This window comes from Apteryx mantelli, chromosome 2 (assembly GCF_036417845.1).
Source record: "Apteryx mantelli isolate bAptMan1 chromosome 2, bAptMan1.hap1, whole genome shotgun sequence".
Taxonomy (NCBI): domain Eukaryota; kingdom Metazoa; phylum Chordata; class Aves; order Apterygiformes; family Apterygidae; genus Apteryx; species Apteryx mantelli.
In genome coordinates this window covers 51,721,604-51,740,203 of record NC_089979.1, presented here as the reverse complement: position 1 = coordinate 51,740,203, position 18,600 = coordinate 51,721,604, and the positions used below count along the sequence as shown (strand labels likewise).

The 18,600-nt window shown below is 38.7% G+C and overlaps 1 protein-coding gene across 7 annotated transcripts in view; it reads left to right on the top strand.

Annotated features, from left to right (window-relative positions):
• Nucleotides 1–10,441: 10,441 nt before the first annotated feature.
• The window catches only part of RBBP8 (RB binding protein 8, endonuclease), a 38,795-nt gene continuing 30,636 nt past the window's right edge, over nucleotides 10,442–18,600 (top strand). For 2 of the 7 annotated variants that reach the window (XM_067290649.1, XM_067290643.1), the window contains exons 1-4: nucleotides 10,442–10,519; nucleotides 12,137–12,272; nucleotides 12,534–12,733; nucleotides 13,844–14,067. In XM_067290649.1, coding sequence (XP_067146750.1) covers nucleotides 13,956–14,067 — 112 coding nt within the window. In that variant the 5' untranslated portion in view covers nucleotides 10,442–10,519; nucleotides 12,137–12,272; nucleotides 12,534–12,733; nucleotides 13,844–13,955. Of the gene's footprint in view, nucleotides 10,520–10,896; nucleotides 11,070–12,136; nucleotides 12,273–12,533; nucleotides 12,734–13,354; nucleotides 13,428–13,843; nucleotides 14,068–18,600 lie in introns of those variants that run through there. The other 5 variants (XM_067290645.1, XM_067290644.1, XM_067290646.1 and 2 more) reach the window with 5 other exon arrangements.

Here is an 18,600-nt window from a genome sequence, read left to right as displayed (position 1 = left end):
AAGTAGCATAAGAGGATTAAAAATCTGGCTTCAGTAAAGTCATTAGCAAAGCTCCTTCTAACTTCAGCAAGTTCAGCTTTTTACCTGAAAGGTATTAATTGCAAAGGTCTGCTTTTCTTTTTTAAAGTTTGAACCCACATTTACTTTCATGTAGTATTTTCCTTATACTGTCCTACACACACTGTTTCTAGGTACAAGAAACATGAGAGACTGACAAGGCTTTAGGTATTAGAAGAGAAAATGCTGGAAGAAACTGCTGAATTGAAGTAACAGAGCACAAGGATGGTTGGGTTTCTCTTGATGTTCTGAATTCTGAAGAAGCTTAATAACAAAGTGGCATTTCAAGTTTCTAACAAAAAGATATTTTCTCACTAATATCAAGTTCCAAACCAAAAAGATATTTTCTCACTAATATCAAATATTTCTCACTAATACTCAAAGAACAAGAGAGCAACAAATATATATTCTTCTTTAAAAAAGAAAAACCTAATGCGTAATCCTGAGAAATTTTAGTTAGTGTTTCTTCAGTAACAGCTTGATTTAAACTATAATTAAATTTAGCAATACAAAACACAAAGAGAAACCTAATACGCTAAGGACATTTCAGCAAGGTTCCTGCAATAGAAAAATGTAGCTCCTTATTAAAACTATTTGGTATATTAGCAAAACAGACAACAAATGGGAACTGGTTGATAATTTACTTGGACTTTCTAAAGTCTTTGATAAAGGACTGCGGAAAAGGCTGTAAATACAAGCTAAATCACCATGAGATGGGAAAGTAGTTCTCATGTTTAGAAAAAGTGAAGAGGTAGAAAACAAACTGGAGAAATCAAATATCCCATTTCAGCATGAGGAAAGCTAACTTTGAGGTACCTGATATAGGGGAGATATAGGAGGCATGTTTCTTAATAGAGTGCCATCTGAAAAAGCAGGTAAATAGTATAAAAGTATTTATTAATCAGATTGAAAAAAATATGGAGATATCAGTTCTGGTTCCTGATTTATCATTTTGATAACAAATACTCACTTTACTGTAAAGATTAACCTCCACAAAAAAAGGCAAAGTGCTCCTAGATATCTATAGGAGGATTAGCTGGAATGCTGCATAATACTAATTCAGACCTGGTCAAATACAGACGATAGACAAGAAGAAAATCCAGTTACAAGGGATTTTGATAGTTCAGTCTGTGGCAGCCTGTTTTGCAATAAGTACTAACTGAACACTCTACTTATATAGAGATTGCTGGAAAATCTTGTTTTTAAGGACGTCTTCTTTGAATTACACAAAATTGGAGGTTCTAGCTGTTTATGCAATCACATTACAGAATAGAAATTCCAGTCTAATGGTTTGCGGAGCTTCTGCTACTTTCTTTTTGTATTTCCTTTTTTTCCCTCCTCCTCTCTGAGAGCTGAAAGGAATGTTGGAATTTCCTAGGAATTAATTCTTCTCTCACAACAATTCCCTCACAACATTCCTGTAGCATAATAGCCCATAGGGAGACCTCTGTACACCCAAAAGTTCACAAAACTGATTTCCTTTCTTGAATGACTGAACTGCACCAATTCTTAAAGACAGAGGAGAAAGAGGCAGACTGACAACCAGGAAAAAAAGCATTTTAGGGCTTTTTCCTTTCAGAGCAAAATAGCCATGTTTTTATATCAAGTTTACTCTTGTATTGAGAATAGTGATAGTTCCCTTGTTGTATTTCTTTTTTGATACTCTGCCAATGCCCAGCCCTGCAGTCTCAGCTTAGGTAAAACCTGAGAAACTGTCATCAGCAGCAAATTAGTAGCAACAAATTCTAAAGCTGTTCTTGTACAGAAAAGCATCAAAAAATGCTTTAGTTTGCATCCTTTGGCTCACCTCGAGGCATCTTTCTCTAGCTAGCGCCTAGGTGAGAGATGAAGTACTACCTTCCTTCTCCACTCAAGGTGGGACTTGGCCTATTTTTCAAGTTGCTCTTTATGAACCAGCAGTCTCACTGTCCTTAACACTGCTACGCAACCAGTCAAGAGGAGAAAGATATTACTGAACTCTGATAGGGGTGTGGGGGCATGTGCGTTATCTGAGTTTGTTTGTGAAAGTACTGAGCAGCTTTTGATAGCTACAGGGAGGTATGTTGTAAACTCTCTGTAATGAATACTTGTAGACATGAATGTTTGTGCATACCTTTACTATAAGAACAAGTCAAAGCCTGCACCATTTAGATTGTCTTACTTTTCAGAATTGCACATCTCTGAGCCTCTTCCCCTCAAGAAGATTTTATGTGAACATTGTATAAATTGGAAGAGTTTACAGAGAGGCATTATGTGGCTTTTATTAACTGAAGCTGAAGATGATAAACAATTTATAATTTATTTTATTTTCAATTGGAAAAGCATTTAATAATAGGTTTAATTTGAAAGAGCATTTATCTATAATATCTCCATATTGCAAATTATACCTGAAATAAGAGAGGATTTGGATTTCCGTACTTCAAATAATTATACTGCCTTCCTTAGGAGGAAAAACAATCTCTGTCACAGAGAGCTCTGATCAAGTCTGATACTATAATACTCATTTCTGTGGCATATGTATTTTTAGAACTGTCATGAATTACAAGGCTGAGAATAACAGATAAGTGATGTTTATCCAACAGTGCACTGATACATACAATGGCCTTGTTCTCCTACACCTTTGTTCTTGTACTAAGAACTAAATTTCTATAACTTGTGGAAGTGAATGTAAAAGCCTAATTTAAGACCTCAATGTTGCCAGCAACCTTATATGAGAAGTCTGTACTGAATGTGTAATATGTGTACATGGTGGTTTTGGTTTGGGGGAGCAAGAGGCTGGAGTGGGGGAAAGGTGTTCAAACTCTCCTTTAAGCTACCAAATCAAAGGAAGATACAGTAAAGATCTCTTGTCCCCACACTCCTCAGACTCTAGCAAGCAGTTAAATAACAAGCCCAGGGTGTTTTAAAGGCCAACTATTAGATTCACTACCTGGCTCCAGGTTTAATCCAGAGGGAGGGCATCAAAAAAGCTGGCATTTATTCTATCCATTTAAAAATGGTCAAAATGTTCTCTCTTCAGTCTTCATGTTGCCATGATAAGCTCAGGATACAAGAGGCAAAATCTCAAAGACAGTATCTTTTATAAGACCAGCTGACATAGCTGGGAGGAGTAGACAAGCTTTCAAGCACGCCAGCCCTTCTTTAGTCTGCTATGCAAGCAGCACCTTTTCCACATTGTATGTCATTTATCAGCTGTTTTGGTTTGTGATTTACCTATGTTAATAAGCTAGACAATTCATCCAATTATACAACACTCAAAAATAAATTGAAGGCAGTGTTTCCAGACAAACTATATTCACATTGGACAAGGATTTACAGTTCAAAATGTATTGCTTATGGAAAGGGCTTTGGAGTCTTTAAAAGAACCCATTTCAGGACACCAAAGCTATGACATGTCCAGAACCCAATGTCTCCATGACATTTGGCTTTGATGCCCAATTATTTAGTACAGCATACTGAATCACCAAAACCACTTCCTGCAACGGACTTTCTTGTGAATCTCTTATCCAAGTACTGACCAAGCCCAGCCCTGTTAGTTGTATGAAATCATAGCCTAAGGTGGTGTATGTGCAAGCACAAACAGTATACATCTGTCATTTCAGCTCAGTTAGTAATCCAGTTGCCATCTTCAGATTTAAGCCTTCCGTTACAGGCCGTCATAAAATGTAATCTTATAAGAAATATTACTGTCCTGTGGTAAAATAGTCTGAATACAGCATACGAAAATATCAGCATTTCTTCTGTTAGCTATTCTCGTCAATGACAAAAAACTGCTCATTATGTTGCACAAGGCTGAAGTTGATGTTCCTGTTCTGACCACTAGTCCTCTAGTAGCTATTATTAAAATGAATAAATAAGAAATGAAGATCGAAAGAAGGATAAATGATACCACAGTGGGATTGCTTAATGAACAAACACAAGCTTCTAAAGTTAGTCAGTCTTAGACAACACTAAATGGAGCCAATCTTTTCCAAGCCTGAGTGTTTAAATTTAGGTGGCTAAATAAAAGCTAAAGGAACCTAAGCATAGGTTTAGCAGGTTAGTTTTATGTACCCATGATCACATTTCCAAAAGTGCTAAACATCTAAAGCTCCTACTGATTTTAGTCAACAACCCTAAGAACGACAGCATGAGATCTGAAAATTATGGTGTTTGAAAGAAAGTAGTAAGTTTGCACAGATGCAGGATTCTGTTGGTGATCTCTGTCTACAGCTTGAATAAATATGCTATATGCAGGACCGATGTGCAAGTATTCTTGCCCCCCAGTCATGAATAAGAAGCAGCGCAGCTGCTGCTGCAACCCGTGTGCTGCTGTACCAGGGCAGCTGCTGTATCCTTCACAGGAGGAGAGAGCTGCTTCACAAGTAGTTCATGGTTATGGAAGCATGTCCCATACACTCCACATTCTCTGACCTGTTTCACCTTCAAATATTGTGTGTGGAAATGCAGGGCAAGATTACACTGACTCAGAGTCTCCCCACATGCAACAAAGCTATGCTGAATCTTAGCGTAGGGTATTCTTTCACGCTTATAGCAGAACTGGAGCTTAACTTTTTTTTTCTCTTAGCTGATCGCACTAAAAATTTGGGGTTATTAAGAAGTCTAGTTTAAGTCTAATTTAAGTCTAGTCTAGTTTAAGAAGTCTGTATGACTACTGATATATAAAAAAAGACCTTTTTGTTCCCATTTCCCTCTGTATTTATGCTGGGCAAGACCTCTAGCCCAGTGCATCCGCATATAAAATGAAAGAAAATTTATAATAAGATCTTGCTATACTTAACAAGGATATATCACTCCCCCACCCCTTGGTAAATTTTTTCGCTGGAGGCTACATCATTCTATCTGAGTAGTATGTTGAGAGTTGACAGAGGCGTGAATAATTCACCGCGTATGAAGCCTCCCCGAGCTGAGCTGAGATGCAGCATGTTGGGCCGGCCTTTGATGCAGACTGGTTGGGCAGGTTCCTGGGCGCCTGGGGAACCGGTCTGACGGGCCTGTTATGCCAACAAATTCTGGTATGATTCCATGCTCTCCAGAATGCAGAAACCTGCCCAGCCAGTTAAATGAAAGGCATATTAGGTTATCCATTGCACATTGTATATATCTTAGGTGCAGCAGATCTCCTCTCAGCATTCTCTAGTGTGGTCCACAGTGGCTTCCTCATCTTACTTACACTTGAGGTTTATAGCTGGAGGGGAAGTCAATAGTAAATATTTATCACCCCGATCAAGAACAGAACTTTTCACAATTCAAACAGAAGGGTGAGTTTTGAAAGTCTTTCTTTAAAATTAATTTAAGATAAACTAAAGCAAAAAATTTATTTTATGCTTGAAGTGGTAGAACGGCTGTCTCCTTAATGTGTCTGGGTACTGCCAGCCTCTATGGCGCTTGTTGACATTTCTCTGACTGCAGCTTTTTGACCCTTCTGTGTGCAGCTCAACATCATCTGCTCTGTCTTCAAGAATATTTACTGGAGAGACAGTTTAATGAACTAAGCGCAGGAGTGCGAGACAGAAACTCCACTGCCAATGACTTAGTATTTTGAGCTGGTCAGTTAACTTATCCTTCTTGGTCTTCTCTTTTATAGTGTTTTTATAATCCCTGTCTCATAATAGCAATGTTGTGACAAAGCACAGTGCCATTACAGTAAGATGTATGGTTACTAATACTTGCTGGGCCAACTTTTTTTTTTTTTTATTGCTCAGTTTTATGGAGTGGGCTAATTAACCTAGATTTACATTTCCAAAATTGACTTAATGGTAAGATAGGAAATGTACTTGTCATTCTTACTGCTTTCTTTCTATATATTTATTAGAAACTTACTTGTTTAGAATGTAATGAGTAACAGTGGTAGCAATTATAATAAAAAACAGTCCTAATCAAAAACAGCAGGCAGCCCTGAAAGTTTTATCTGGATCTGCAACTGAATCCATTCACAGGTACAGTGTCAAAAAAGAAATATTAAATAGTGTGAAAACAAAAGCTGTGGAATCTAGTAACTGATTAACTACTGAAGAACAGAAGTACTTGCTGAGCTGAATAGAAAGGAATGAAGACAGGTTTTGTCATGCCTGTTGGGACAAAATAACTTTAACTGAAGTAAATCTGAATCTTCTCACCATCTGTGTAACTCCGTTCTTGAAAAATCATATAGACACTTCCATCGCCCAGGAAATCTTATTTTAGTCTATCTGTAAGTGAAACAATTACAGTTCTCTTTTATGATGTAAAAATGGTTTATATCCAGTGGATATAAACCATTAGATACATGAAGATCTATGTAGGATTATGTAAGAATTTATGGAAGTCACACAACAGGAAACTTCAGTTATGGAGGTGTTAACTGCCTGCTATTTCCAGGTTGATGTAAAAATGAACATTATTATTCTCTTGTAGACTACTAATAAAAAGGCCTCCTGAGCAGCTTAGAAAATGAATGAGAGACTGAAACGACTTTCTCACTGGCTGCACTTTATCTGTTTGTTAAAATTGTTCTTCAAAGTGTGGGAGAATGGAAAACAACATAGGGAAAGTTTTGCACTCTCACAGAAGCTAAAAATATGCATCAGGAAAAAAAATTAATTTTTAGCATCTCTGTTGATTTCACTGTCAAATATGGAATTAAAACTTGCTTAGACTAAGGAATATACACCATTTTCAAAAGAAAAAAATGTAAGTGGCTGAATTGTATGGTTTGACCAGGGACACTCTGTAGGGATCATAAAATGCTCCAAGAGCTCTGTTTTCTGAAGCTATAGAATTGGTAAAATTCAAATGAAATAAATCATTTTTCAAAATACTGCTTGCCACCCTCTCCCTCAGCAATTTACATGTTTTATTTTATTTGGGTTCTTGCTTGGCTGCTTTTTCTTTGGGGCAGAGGCCATTGTTTAGGGATTTATCTCCCCAAAAGATCAGTAAAATACCATTTCCCATCTGCTTTTTCTGTTTTGCTTGTTCTCCTGTCCTGAATTCTTGTCATTCACTACAGTAAAAAGTAGGTGGCATGATACACAGATCTGCAAACTTTTACTCCAGCCTTCCAAGCCTGAAATAGCCTTCCAAGGCTAATATAAATATGCAAAACTACTCAGACAATTCATATCAACCTGAGTAACATCAGGAAGAGCAAACCATTTCAGTCTGCAGCTAACACATATAGGTGCTGCTCCTTAGAGTCTGAGGACCAGGAACGCTACACTGGAGTCCTAAAACAGCCTCCCTCAGGTTGCTTTTTTTCCTCCATCAAGGCTCTGTAAAGGACCTGAGAGTTCCAGCTGAACAAACCCTGGCTGTTTCAGACTACAGATGAGGAGCAGTGTAAGCACTTCAAAGAAAAGGGTTCCTTAAAGTGAACAATGTTACTGGCACATGGGAATTTGCCCTTGGCTTGATTTCAAAAGTGGCTATGCAAGCTGCTTGAGAAGACTCAAATTCAACTAGTGGGGGTGATGGAGTACCTCCTCCCTATTCTTCCAGAAAAAGCAAATGCTATCAGTGCCAGACAGATCGCAGGCTCTGTGTGCTCTCCCAGTTGTAAGAAATCATACCATTCAGAGGACTGCCACTTTCTACACTCCTGGTTCAAATCCCGTGAAGGTAGCTGCTGAACTGTGTTGCATGCTCTCGCATGCAACTGGATATGAAGTTGGGCTCATTTGATGTACTTATTGGCAGCTACAACATGAAGTTCATGAAATGAACGTGCCTAGAGATTAAGCAACATATTTATCTCTCAATGAAGATCCAGCATGTCAGGGAAGTTGTGAGCACACTGGTCGTGTATGTATATGTGCAATCTGCTATATATTATGTTAGTAAATAAGGGTTTCACTATTACATGTATTTACACAAAAAGAGCAATTTATCATTGTATATGTTCAATGATAATTGTCATTCAAAGCTGGTTTTAATCTTCGCATCTAAATTTAAGGTAACAGAAACAAGCTAACCACTATTCTCTTTTAAAGCTACTTTGTATGCATATGCAGAGGGGTAGGTCACTTACTGTTATCTGACTGGTTAGAAACACTAATGCAGCCTCTGTGTTACCAAAAAAAAGGGGTTTTTTTTATTATATCTGTGCAACACTGCAGTACTCTTACAAAAGAAATTCAATCAGTAGTTGATTTGCTGGTAAATAGTCCAGTCACCAAGAAGGAAGGTGTTACCATTAAACTATAATTGACAATCAACAGCTTCATATACTATTAGTAAAGCTAAACATTTTAAGCATTAGGGTCTAAAATGGGCTGTGATTAAATTAGATTCCCTTTTCTGTTTCAGAGTTGTTCATAGACAGGTATTCTGCTATCTAGTTTAATGTGCCATATTAAGGGTTACTTTGAAATCTGGACATGAGCCACGATTCCACAGGAACTTTTGTATCTGCTCAAGTGCTACAATGGCAAAGTCTTTTTTTCACCACAGTTTTATTGTCTCGGTGTGGGTGTTTACTCTAACGAGATGAATGAAATGCAGTTCCAGTTAGACTAGTCAGCTTAAACATCCAATACAAATGAATGTGGAATATCAGACTCTTCAGTAGTTTGTTAGAATGTTTAATGAGCCACGGATCTATTCAGTAATTTGTGGTCAAGTATGTGATTATGGAACTCATTTTTCTGCATAAAATCAAATAAATTTGGAAAGGAGATAAAGTTCAACTTTTGGTCTTACTCTGCATTCACTTATTGTTGAGTAAATTAGGATAACACTGCAGAAGTCAATGGAGTTATATTGCTGTAAAGTTCAACATAGTAGAATTATGGCCACATAGATTATTTGGAAAGAAGACAATTATTTTCTAGAGGGTTTCCTAGAAATAAAAAGAAGTGTCCAGTTCACCATAGAATGACTGACCAGTCAGCAAGAAGGCAATTATATTGCTACTTATCTGGTCTGTATATATCTTTAAAGACATCTGTTTATCTTAAGTCTGAGGAAATGATTATTCTCCTACATCACTAACTTTTAGATTACAGAAAATTCAAAAGTATAATAAAAAAGCAGGGAACAAGACAGTGCTTGCAGTCACTATTTAAGAATACCAAAGTGTCTATTCTAACCTATTAGGGCAGTTTCTTCCATAAGATGTAGCAAATTTTAGTTCTTTTCCACATGTACTGATGTGAAAATGGACCAGTCTATGATGGAAGTAATAATATAAAGTAAATAATAATATAAGTAAATAATATTTTACATCCATTTTATTTATGCTATAGCTCCATATTTATGGCACTTTCTTGAGATTCTAGACTTCAAGTTTGTGATCTAGTAACCTAAGAAGAGTAAGATGAAACAGCTACTAACAACTAGTAAAATAAATACTTGCACATCTAACTTTATTCATATAGCTATTAATAGTATTTAAGAAAGTTTATGTTTGCAGGACTGGCCTTTAAAAGCAGATCGCCACTGTGAGCTCTAAGCATGCCACTAAACTGTATCTGAAAATGTTTCTACATGTACCAAAACAGTACAGTATAACTGTGTGAAGGCAGAATAATATTAGTGAAAAGCTGTGTTTTGTTTCTATTTTGTAATTAAGTAAAACTACAGACTAAAAATCAAGAGGTTTACCTCACGGCAGATGGCAGGATTGATCCCAAAGAATGAATGGTGATCTATAATTTGGGCAAAAAAAAAAAAAGTTGGTAAAATTCTCAAAAATGGATACATCACATAGATCAGCTGACTTATGCCACTATGTCCTTACTAATTATATAAGCCTATAGGTTTTTATACTCACACAAAACACTAAAGCATGCTCTAGGCAGTTCTGCTATATGCTAAAATGGTGAACTTACTGAACCTAGTAAGATCAGGAAGGGGATAAAAAAGCATTCCAAGCACATCTTAACTTTCATGTGTAAGCCCCAGCATTCAGCAGACCACAGATCCTGGGGAAAAGGTAGATTTTGCAGCACGGCCTGAACTCTAGCAAGGCTACCTCTGCCAGCACAGGTGTATTCCAAAGATCCTCTTTATATCTGAACCAGCAAGCCCAATTTTTCTTTCAGGCAGGCTCTTCTTATGTGGGGAGCATTTTTTTTTAATGCAGGCCCTCACAGGTACACTTGCTTTTCCAGAATGTTCCGTGCCTGCCACACTTCCCCGCGGCACACGCGGAGGCCTGGCTCATCCCCTCGGCTCTTACAGGCCACTCTGTCTTCCTCTCGGGCCGCGGAAATCCAAAACGCCAGGCCCGCTGCGCGGTGGAGGAGGAGGAGGGCGTTTGACTCGATGGATATTTGAGCTTGTGGGAGCTGTGGCGCACCACGGCCTGGGGCAGCACCCGCGGCCGCTCGGCCCAAGCCGGCAGCGCCCGCTCTCGCGAGAGCAGGGGAGGAATCCTCGCGAGAGCTCCGCCGGGCCCCGCCCCCCCGGCTCCCAGGGAAGGTGCTCCGCCGCGGTTTCCCTTTTCCCGCCGTTTCGCGCGGAGCCGCCGGGAGCCAACCAGGTAACGGCGCGCGCCCTGCCTTCCCCTCCCCGTCTCCGCCGCCTGGCAACGGCCGCGCGCGTGACGCCCTCCTCCCCCGCCGCGCCGCGCCGCGCCGCGCCGCGCCGCGCGCGGGCGCAACCGCCGCCCGCTTCCTCCCCTTCCGCGGGGACCTGCGGGGCGCGTCGCTGACGCTTGAGCTCCGCCGGAGGCGGCGAGCCGCGCTCGCCCCGGCCCCCCGTCTCGGAGCGGCTCGGCTGCCGGGCTGGGGCGCCCAGGAGGGTACCCCGCCGCCTCCCTTGGCACCGGCGGCCCAGAGCGGCCGGGCCGCCCCTGAGTCCTCTCCACCGCCACCCCGCAAGCTGGCCGCCGCCGCGGGGGTGAAGGGGAGGGCTGGGACGTGCCCGTCCTCTCCTTCTCTTGCAGCCCCTGAGCGCAAAGCAGCCTGGCTTGAAGCTGGGGCGGCTGAGACATGGTGCTTGCTCCGTCTGACACCTCTGTGCTGGGGCTGGCAGGCTGTCGGGCGTCTGGTGGAGCAGGATTTGTCAGAGTGCTCTGTCATGTCTTAGCAGTGAGTTTTCTGTAAAATGTTTATGCAGAGGGGAGAAAAAATCACTGCTGGGAGATACTGGAGAGTTCAGCTTGTAGGAGCAGTTGGGCTTCTTGGTAGCAGTCTTAGTGATCTGTTCAGACATTTCCGTCAGGGGCTCAGGAAGCTTTCGGGAAATAGTGTTTGTGCTCTTGAGAGTCAGAGAGGCAATTGTGCTCGTGTCAGTGAAGTATAAGTACAGATAACCAGTTACAGTGTTTTATCAGCATTAACTGCCATTCCTGATGAAGGCATGTGTAGGAAGGCAGTCGTTCATGAAGCTGTGCAAAGCCTTGCAATGCCAGAAATAGTGGCTGGAAGAAAAGGAAAACAGAAATGTTTAACTTGTTCTGTGAAAGGGGCAGTTGGGGAGACAGGCACACAGCCCCATCGGGGAGAGCCACTGTGCTAACTGCCCACAGCAGGCCATTTCAGAGAGAGGCTGGTGCGCTCCCTTCCTGGGGCAAGCAGCTTCTAATTCTCTTAAGTGCATACTTGCAGCTCAAGCTTTATTTTTTATTTTTTTTTCCCTGAGGACTGGAAAGTCCTTAGGACTAGAAAGTAAGCTAAGATTGACATCAGTGAATGCCTTTTGCATTTATGCAACTGCTGAGACCTGCCAAAAGGTGTCTTCGATCGCTTGTTTGGGGCAGTCTGTTTGAAGACTTGTTGAACACATGTAGAGAGCAATGTACCATCTGGGATCTTGGAGCAGATGAAGTTCAAGGCAACCCATTGCTCTTTTTTGTTTATATTCAGTCGACGTACTAATCACTTGCAGTAACTCAGCAAATATTGCGGGTTTTGTATTTTTTTTCCTTATAACCATCTCTGCAGGAAGAGATGGGAAACAGAAACAGAAACAATTTTAGAGTCAGATGCCCTTTCCTTGAAAATGACTCATCCAAAAGATTCAAGTCTAAGATAAGCAAGAGCAAGTTTGCTGATTTCACTGTCTTAGTGCTTGACAGAGAAAAAGATGGTTTCTTAGGTATCTGTGGTTGAAGGTAGAAAAATAAGTGTTTAAAAGACATTCCTAATGTCACTAGGCAATGTGTTCCCCAAAGAAGCATTGTAAGATGGCTTAATGTGACTACACAAAGTGAAGCATTTCAGCTGCAAAGATGCAAGGAGATTATCATTCAGCTTCAGCTGGTGACTTGTAGGCATTGCTCATTCGAAAAGGTAATTTTATTTTCTATTAAAGATTTGTCTCAGTTTAAGAACACTAGCTAACTTGAAACGAGGTACTGAAATGGGCACTGAATTTTCTAGAGAGAGCATGTTAAAGCAAATTGGGAGCTACTTTACCCTTACCAAGAGCTCTTCATAGCTCCCATTACATTTGAGTGTCTTTGCACTATTGGAAAAAAAAAATGCTTCCAATATCCCTATGTTGTCAAGAATAACTGTTTGTTCCATCTGTTCTGTTATTTTATTTTAAAGATGGGCAAACTGAGAGAAAAGTGACCTACCTAAGACTGTACACAAAGGTATGAGAGAAGAGACATGAATGAAGCAAGGCCTCCAGGTCCTAGACTAGGTCACTAGCCACTGGACTAAACATTTTATCATGATGAGTCTGGGAGATCAGCTAAACCTGTAGCTGCAATTCAGATCTTTTAGGTTGCTTGAAGACTTTTAAGGTAGGAAATGCAGCTTCTTGACTAATTATAAGCCTTGTTTGGTCTGAATGCAACTATAACTTTTATCTCAAGAATTTGAGAGCCAGTTGCTACTTTTATTTCTCTATATAGGAATAGTCTGTGTTGTGTGTGGTCAGGATGTTACTTTAGGACTAACACAATGTACTTCAGACTATTCTTTTTTCTTATTGTAATTTATATTACAAAGTAATACATGTTGCAGTGTGCATCTCGTAATTATACCCTGCTCCTGTTAAAAATGTTTGTTTAAAATTGATTGCATAAAGAATGGGAAAAATTATAATCTCCAGTTTCACACACAGAGGACTGAAGGACAGAGGGATTACAGGAGTATTTTAATACTGGACACCCATTGTAGCAATTGGAATTAAATCTTATCTTTGGCTCATACCCACATTTGAGTACCATGCTTCCCCTGTAGTTTACCTGCAGGTGTCATCTGTGCTAAGGAACCCTTCAAAAGAAAGAAAAATTATGGGTGAGATTGTTCTATCAGAGTGTGTAGGCAGAGTCTGGCTTTTAAGATAGGTAGTTCTAAAATATTCATGTTTGGGGGGATTTATAAATTTTGAGATTAATCTCCTATTTCTGTTTCATCAGGGAGTGTGATCAATTCCAATGTAGAATCAAGAAAATTTCCAAAGGAGATTTGAACTTCTCTTTGCAGAAGGGGGTAACTCAAATCCATTTTTATGTAAAGAATGCATGTACGTGAATGCATGTTAAAAGCTTTGTGAAACAGTATTTGCTGTTAGCAAAATTTTGGAAGCCTGGGACGCTTTTGGCAAGCTGGAATTCCGTTGAACAATAGCTTTACACAGGGCAAAAAATGAAGATTCCTAAAAATTGTAGTCTAGTTTTAAGTTGGTTGCTTTTCAAGGTGGAAAAAAACAATTTCTGTTAGTTTATAATTGCTTGTACCAAAGTACTTAGCATCTCCCACCAAAGTACTTAGCATCTCCCACACTTTCAGGGTCAGTAAATAAGCGCAACCTGACAAGGATAGACAGTGAGCTTTGTATTTCATCCATGGCTGCAAGTTATACTCTGATAAATGCAAACATAAGTGTTGTCGATCTGTCATTACAGGCATACACCTGTCTTCTGAAACAGCTTCATAACTATGTAATTTAAAACTTAAAGTGAGAGAGTGAGCCTGTTTTGTAGCTAAGTGAAAGAATTTGGGAGCAGAAAAAGCAAGATGAATGCATCTGGAGGAAGTTGTGGGAGCCCTAGTTCTGCAGAACCTACTGGAGATTTCTTCAAGGAACTGTGGTCCAAACTGAAAGAATGTCACGATAAGGAAGTACAAGGTAAATTGTTAAAGTCTGGGTTCACAAGAGAGTATTCGTTACTGTAGAAAAACTTTGAACCAGTGTACCACTCCATCTGAATAGAACTAAATAGATTTGTAATGTTTTATGTTATACAGGAAGTTGGATTGGATGATTACAAAAGGTCCCTTAGAGGTTTACAACCTAAGCTTGACTTAGCAGTATTGGATATAAACTATGAAAAAGTATAAATGATTTGCTAGATCAGTGACACGAAATAACACAGTGTTAGATGCCATTTATTTTTGCTTAGAAAATGTTTAAATGTTACGTTGTTATTAAAGGGCTATGGTTCAAAGTTTCAAAATGAAGTTTTCCAACCTAATTTTTTTCTCTTTTTTTTTTTTTATTTCTTTTGGGTTTAGTCACTTCAGATATATTAAAATTGTGGCCTTGACAAATGTCTGCGTTTTTTCCCCTAACTTGTGCCTAATTACAGTGCATATCACAGCCTGTTGCAGGTTAAGATTACCAAAGAGAAAAATAATTATTTGATTTTTTTTTTTTGGTGTTCTACATTTTCACAACAAAATCTATACAAGAGGTGCTTATTCTTTTACATTGTATTTTGTGACCTGTGTGATACCAGTTTTACTATCATTTGACTGTTACTGCCTTTCCATTTTACACTAGCATAGGAGATTAATAACATTCAAAGTAAAGATGAATTATTGCATCATAGATTTATATTCTTATTGTAACATTTTTTCATAAATAGCATTCATAAAAATATTTTGCTAAAAATACATGGTCTGAAATTAAGATTTGGTCTTGCAAGTGTAAGTCACATTGTCTATGCTTTTGAATGGAATTAGAACATGACTGAAACTTCACAAAGCCCATCCTTATGCATGAAATAGTATTTATTATGCTGGAATAAAAGCTGGTGAACTCTTGTGAATTAAGGACTTTAGTCAAACAAACACATCTTCATAGTCAGACTATTCCAGTGGCCTTGGTCATTTTCAGCAGCCTCGAGACAGGTCCAGGTCTGTCCATTTAGGTCTAGTTATAGCCTCATTTCTTAACAGTCCCCCCCAGGTTTTGAAAATTTATAATGCATAAATGTTTCATACCTCCCACTGAAAGTCAGAGAAGGCTTGACTCAACACTGCAGCACTGGGCCTTGACATTTTGTGTAAGTGTTGGAAAACTTCATCAGTTTGGCAGCTGAAAGGAAAGATGTACCAGGTAATAGCACTTTGTTTTAAAAATAGTTCATGTCATATGAAATATAATTTTATATTGTGTTCAAAAAAACCCCCCCAAATTTACTGCTTATTTTTATGACTTTTTATTTTTTTTCTTTTTAATTCCTTATGGCTCATTCCAGAGTGGGTGTGATGTCAACTGCAGATAAACGCGGAAGTACTGACAGAATGGGATCTGGCAATCTATGGCATGTCTGAACAGCAAAAACTTGAAAAACAAAAAGCTCTAATGCAGAGAGTGATGTTAAGTGACCCCTTCTCTAGTTTTTTGGGGGATATGAAGCACGTGATTCTAACATTTGGTTTTCTTTATGCATATGAAGATATTCTTTAGAATGCATGTTGGGTGGGGCCAGCTAATTTTGCCACTAGGCAGACTTTTTCATGCCTAGTTTTTTGTCAGTATGTCCCGCACTGTGTTAGGTAAAATTAGGTCTTGCATGATAACATCAAAGACATGCCTGAAGGATAGTTAATTTTTTCAAAAGGTGGGGATCCTCTTATAGAAAATGGTACTGGAAGATATTTTAGAAACATCAAACACAGACTTGCCTGGACTTTGCTTGTTTCTGAAGTCTATAAATAAGAATTAAAATTGACTCATGAGTTTCCAATCTAAATGTCAGCAAAAATATATTTTAAAGATGGTGGTATTAAGGGGAGAAGCTAGTGGTTGGAGAAAAGACTTTTTCAACGAGGTAGACAATGAACTGGACGCGGTGACAAATGTGGAATTCTTATTACAAATCTGTGAAAAGCAGATATATAACACATGAGTGTGAAATAGGCATATTATACAAATTAGAATATTTATAGAATATTCATATAAGATTTCAAACACGTCAAGTTTGAAATGGGTTTTATTGAATTTTCATATTACTTTATTGTAAAGTGTGTATTTTTTCCACCATGTTAGCTAAACAAGCACAGTCTTGCAACTTTTTCATTAGAGAGTAAAAGCTTTTTATTCTTTCAAACAGATCGCTTACAAAAAATATTGAAATTCCTAAAGCTGACTCTCTCCAGACAAAATAGCTAGCATTTTCTCTCAAATTCATCATGTGACCATGGGTAAGACTCCTACAGCTCTTTCCAAAGATGTTGAACATGGCTGAAGTCAACTGAGTTTTATGGAATTCGGAAGTGCTCAGAAACGCAGAATAGGGGTCATTAAAAACTATTTCTGCTTTTATTTCATACCTGTAGAATGTGTGGCATAGTTTTATATGTCACACAATTTAGAAAGAAATTCAGTAATATTGTTTGTAAAATGACTAGCTTCTGCAGGTGTTAATACTTGCATCTAGCTTGAAATAACTGTCTGGATCAATAGTGCATATGTGTCTTTTCAATGTCGTTCCTGAGGATACATTCGCATCTGAAGCTCTATACTAAAAGCAATTGTTGTATTTCAGCGTAAAAATGTGATAAGACAGTTTTGTGTAATAGAACAAGAAACAGCCAAATTCTTTTCAGTTACTCCTTTACCTCTGAAAAGCAGGAGATATCAATGAGGAAAAAAAAGCTATAGTTGTAGAAGTAGAGAAAAAATTGAGGAAAGCAATCTTTTTGATAGATTGCTGTAGGAAAGGAAATGGCCGGAGACTTCTGAAAAGTAAATAATCATAGAAATCAGGGCTGGAAGGGATCTCAGGAGGTCATCTAGTCCATCTCTATACCCTTAAGGTAGGATTATATCTATGTCATTCCTGACAGAAGCTTGTCCAACTCGTTCCTAGAAACCTTCAGTGATGAAGTGCCTTCCCAGGCACTGTCAGTTTTAGTAAAGTAAACCTACTGTGTCTGAAGATTTATCAGAACAGAAATTGTCACATCCATTAATCAAAATATTACATGTACCTAATTTAGTGAAGTTGCAAATTTTATAAATGTTTTGTATTTATGTTAATCTGCCTAATGACAGTTTAAAGATAATCTCCATCATTTTAATATAGGCAATTTACTAAAGCTCTTATGAGTTTTAGATAATTTAGATTTATATAGTCTGCAGCTGTCTATTTCATAGAACTGTATAGTGAGAGAGGGGAAATCAATTAGAAAGTTGATTAGTAATGTACATAGTGTAGTTTTACATACATATGTATGCTCACTAGAGTGTTACATAAGGAAATCTTAAAATTCTTGCATACTGGTTAAAAATACTAAGAAAAAGCCAAGCTGTCTCAATCAGTGCGGTTGAAGCCTCCCAATTCTCCGGAAAAGCAAAAGAAAGAGATTACAGCTAATGTAGTAATTCAGTGCTCTTGGATACATGTAACAAACTGGATTCCGCCTTCTCATTGCAGTCATTTGAATTAAGGGGAAAAAAAAAAGGACAACCTTTAAGTAACTAGTTTGGTTCCTCCTGAATTCAGGTGAGAGGGGAGATAGTGTTACCTGTAGCACAGTACTGGGCCTTTTGAGCACTGCCTCTTCAATTCGTGGCTCAGGTTGCCAATGTTACAATCCTAAAGACTTGCTGAACAGACTACCTGTTCATACAGGAGATGCATTGTTGTGCAGCTTCATTCCTTCCGATGGGCGTGGAGCAGCATTAAAGCAGCATGCTTTATAGGGGTTTTAATTGCAGATGCCTAATTGACTTGATGAATAGCAACTCCTTAAAAAAAATAAACCCTCTTTCTATGCTGATCTGCATGACAGAACATAACATCTCACAGGTGTTGAACACTTAGAGATAAAAGAAATCTTGCTGTATTTCCCAAGAGCTGTTTTTGAAGTAGTCTCTGTACATTTTTATCTCATCATCTCACTGGCATCTTGTAGCAGTCTGTGGCGTGGGTTCATTGAGTCTTTGGCTGGCCTGTCTATTACTTTTAGGTGCCCTGAAAATTGAACTCTTCCCCAGCAAGTATTTTTCCCCATTGGGCTGTTTCCATTTGGGGGGTGGTGGAGGAGAAGGGAAAGAAATCTGTTTACTGTCTTACCTTGCATTTGCTGTGGTAAGGTGTAATACTGGGTAGGTGTTTTGGTTCAAATTCAAAATTGTCAGAATTTTTCTGAAAAATGCTCTAGTTTCATAAGTTTAGGTTTTTTTTCCCCAAAGAGACTAATTCTTTTGCAAGACACCTTACATTCAGACTGAAGTTGTTCACAACTTTGCACAGTTTAAAGTAAATCTAATATTACAAAAAAAAATCTGTTACATTGTTTTCTGATGTCTAATAAAAATACCCATTGGATTTGTGCATAAGAAAATTTTACACAGTTGTAGTCTGATTGTTTCTGGCCATTTATTTAGAATAGTAATGGTTCTGTATGGGTAGCAACACAAATTTCT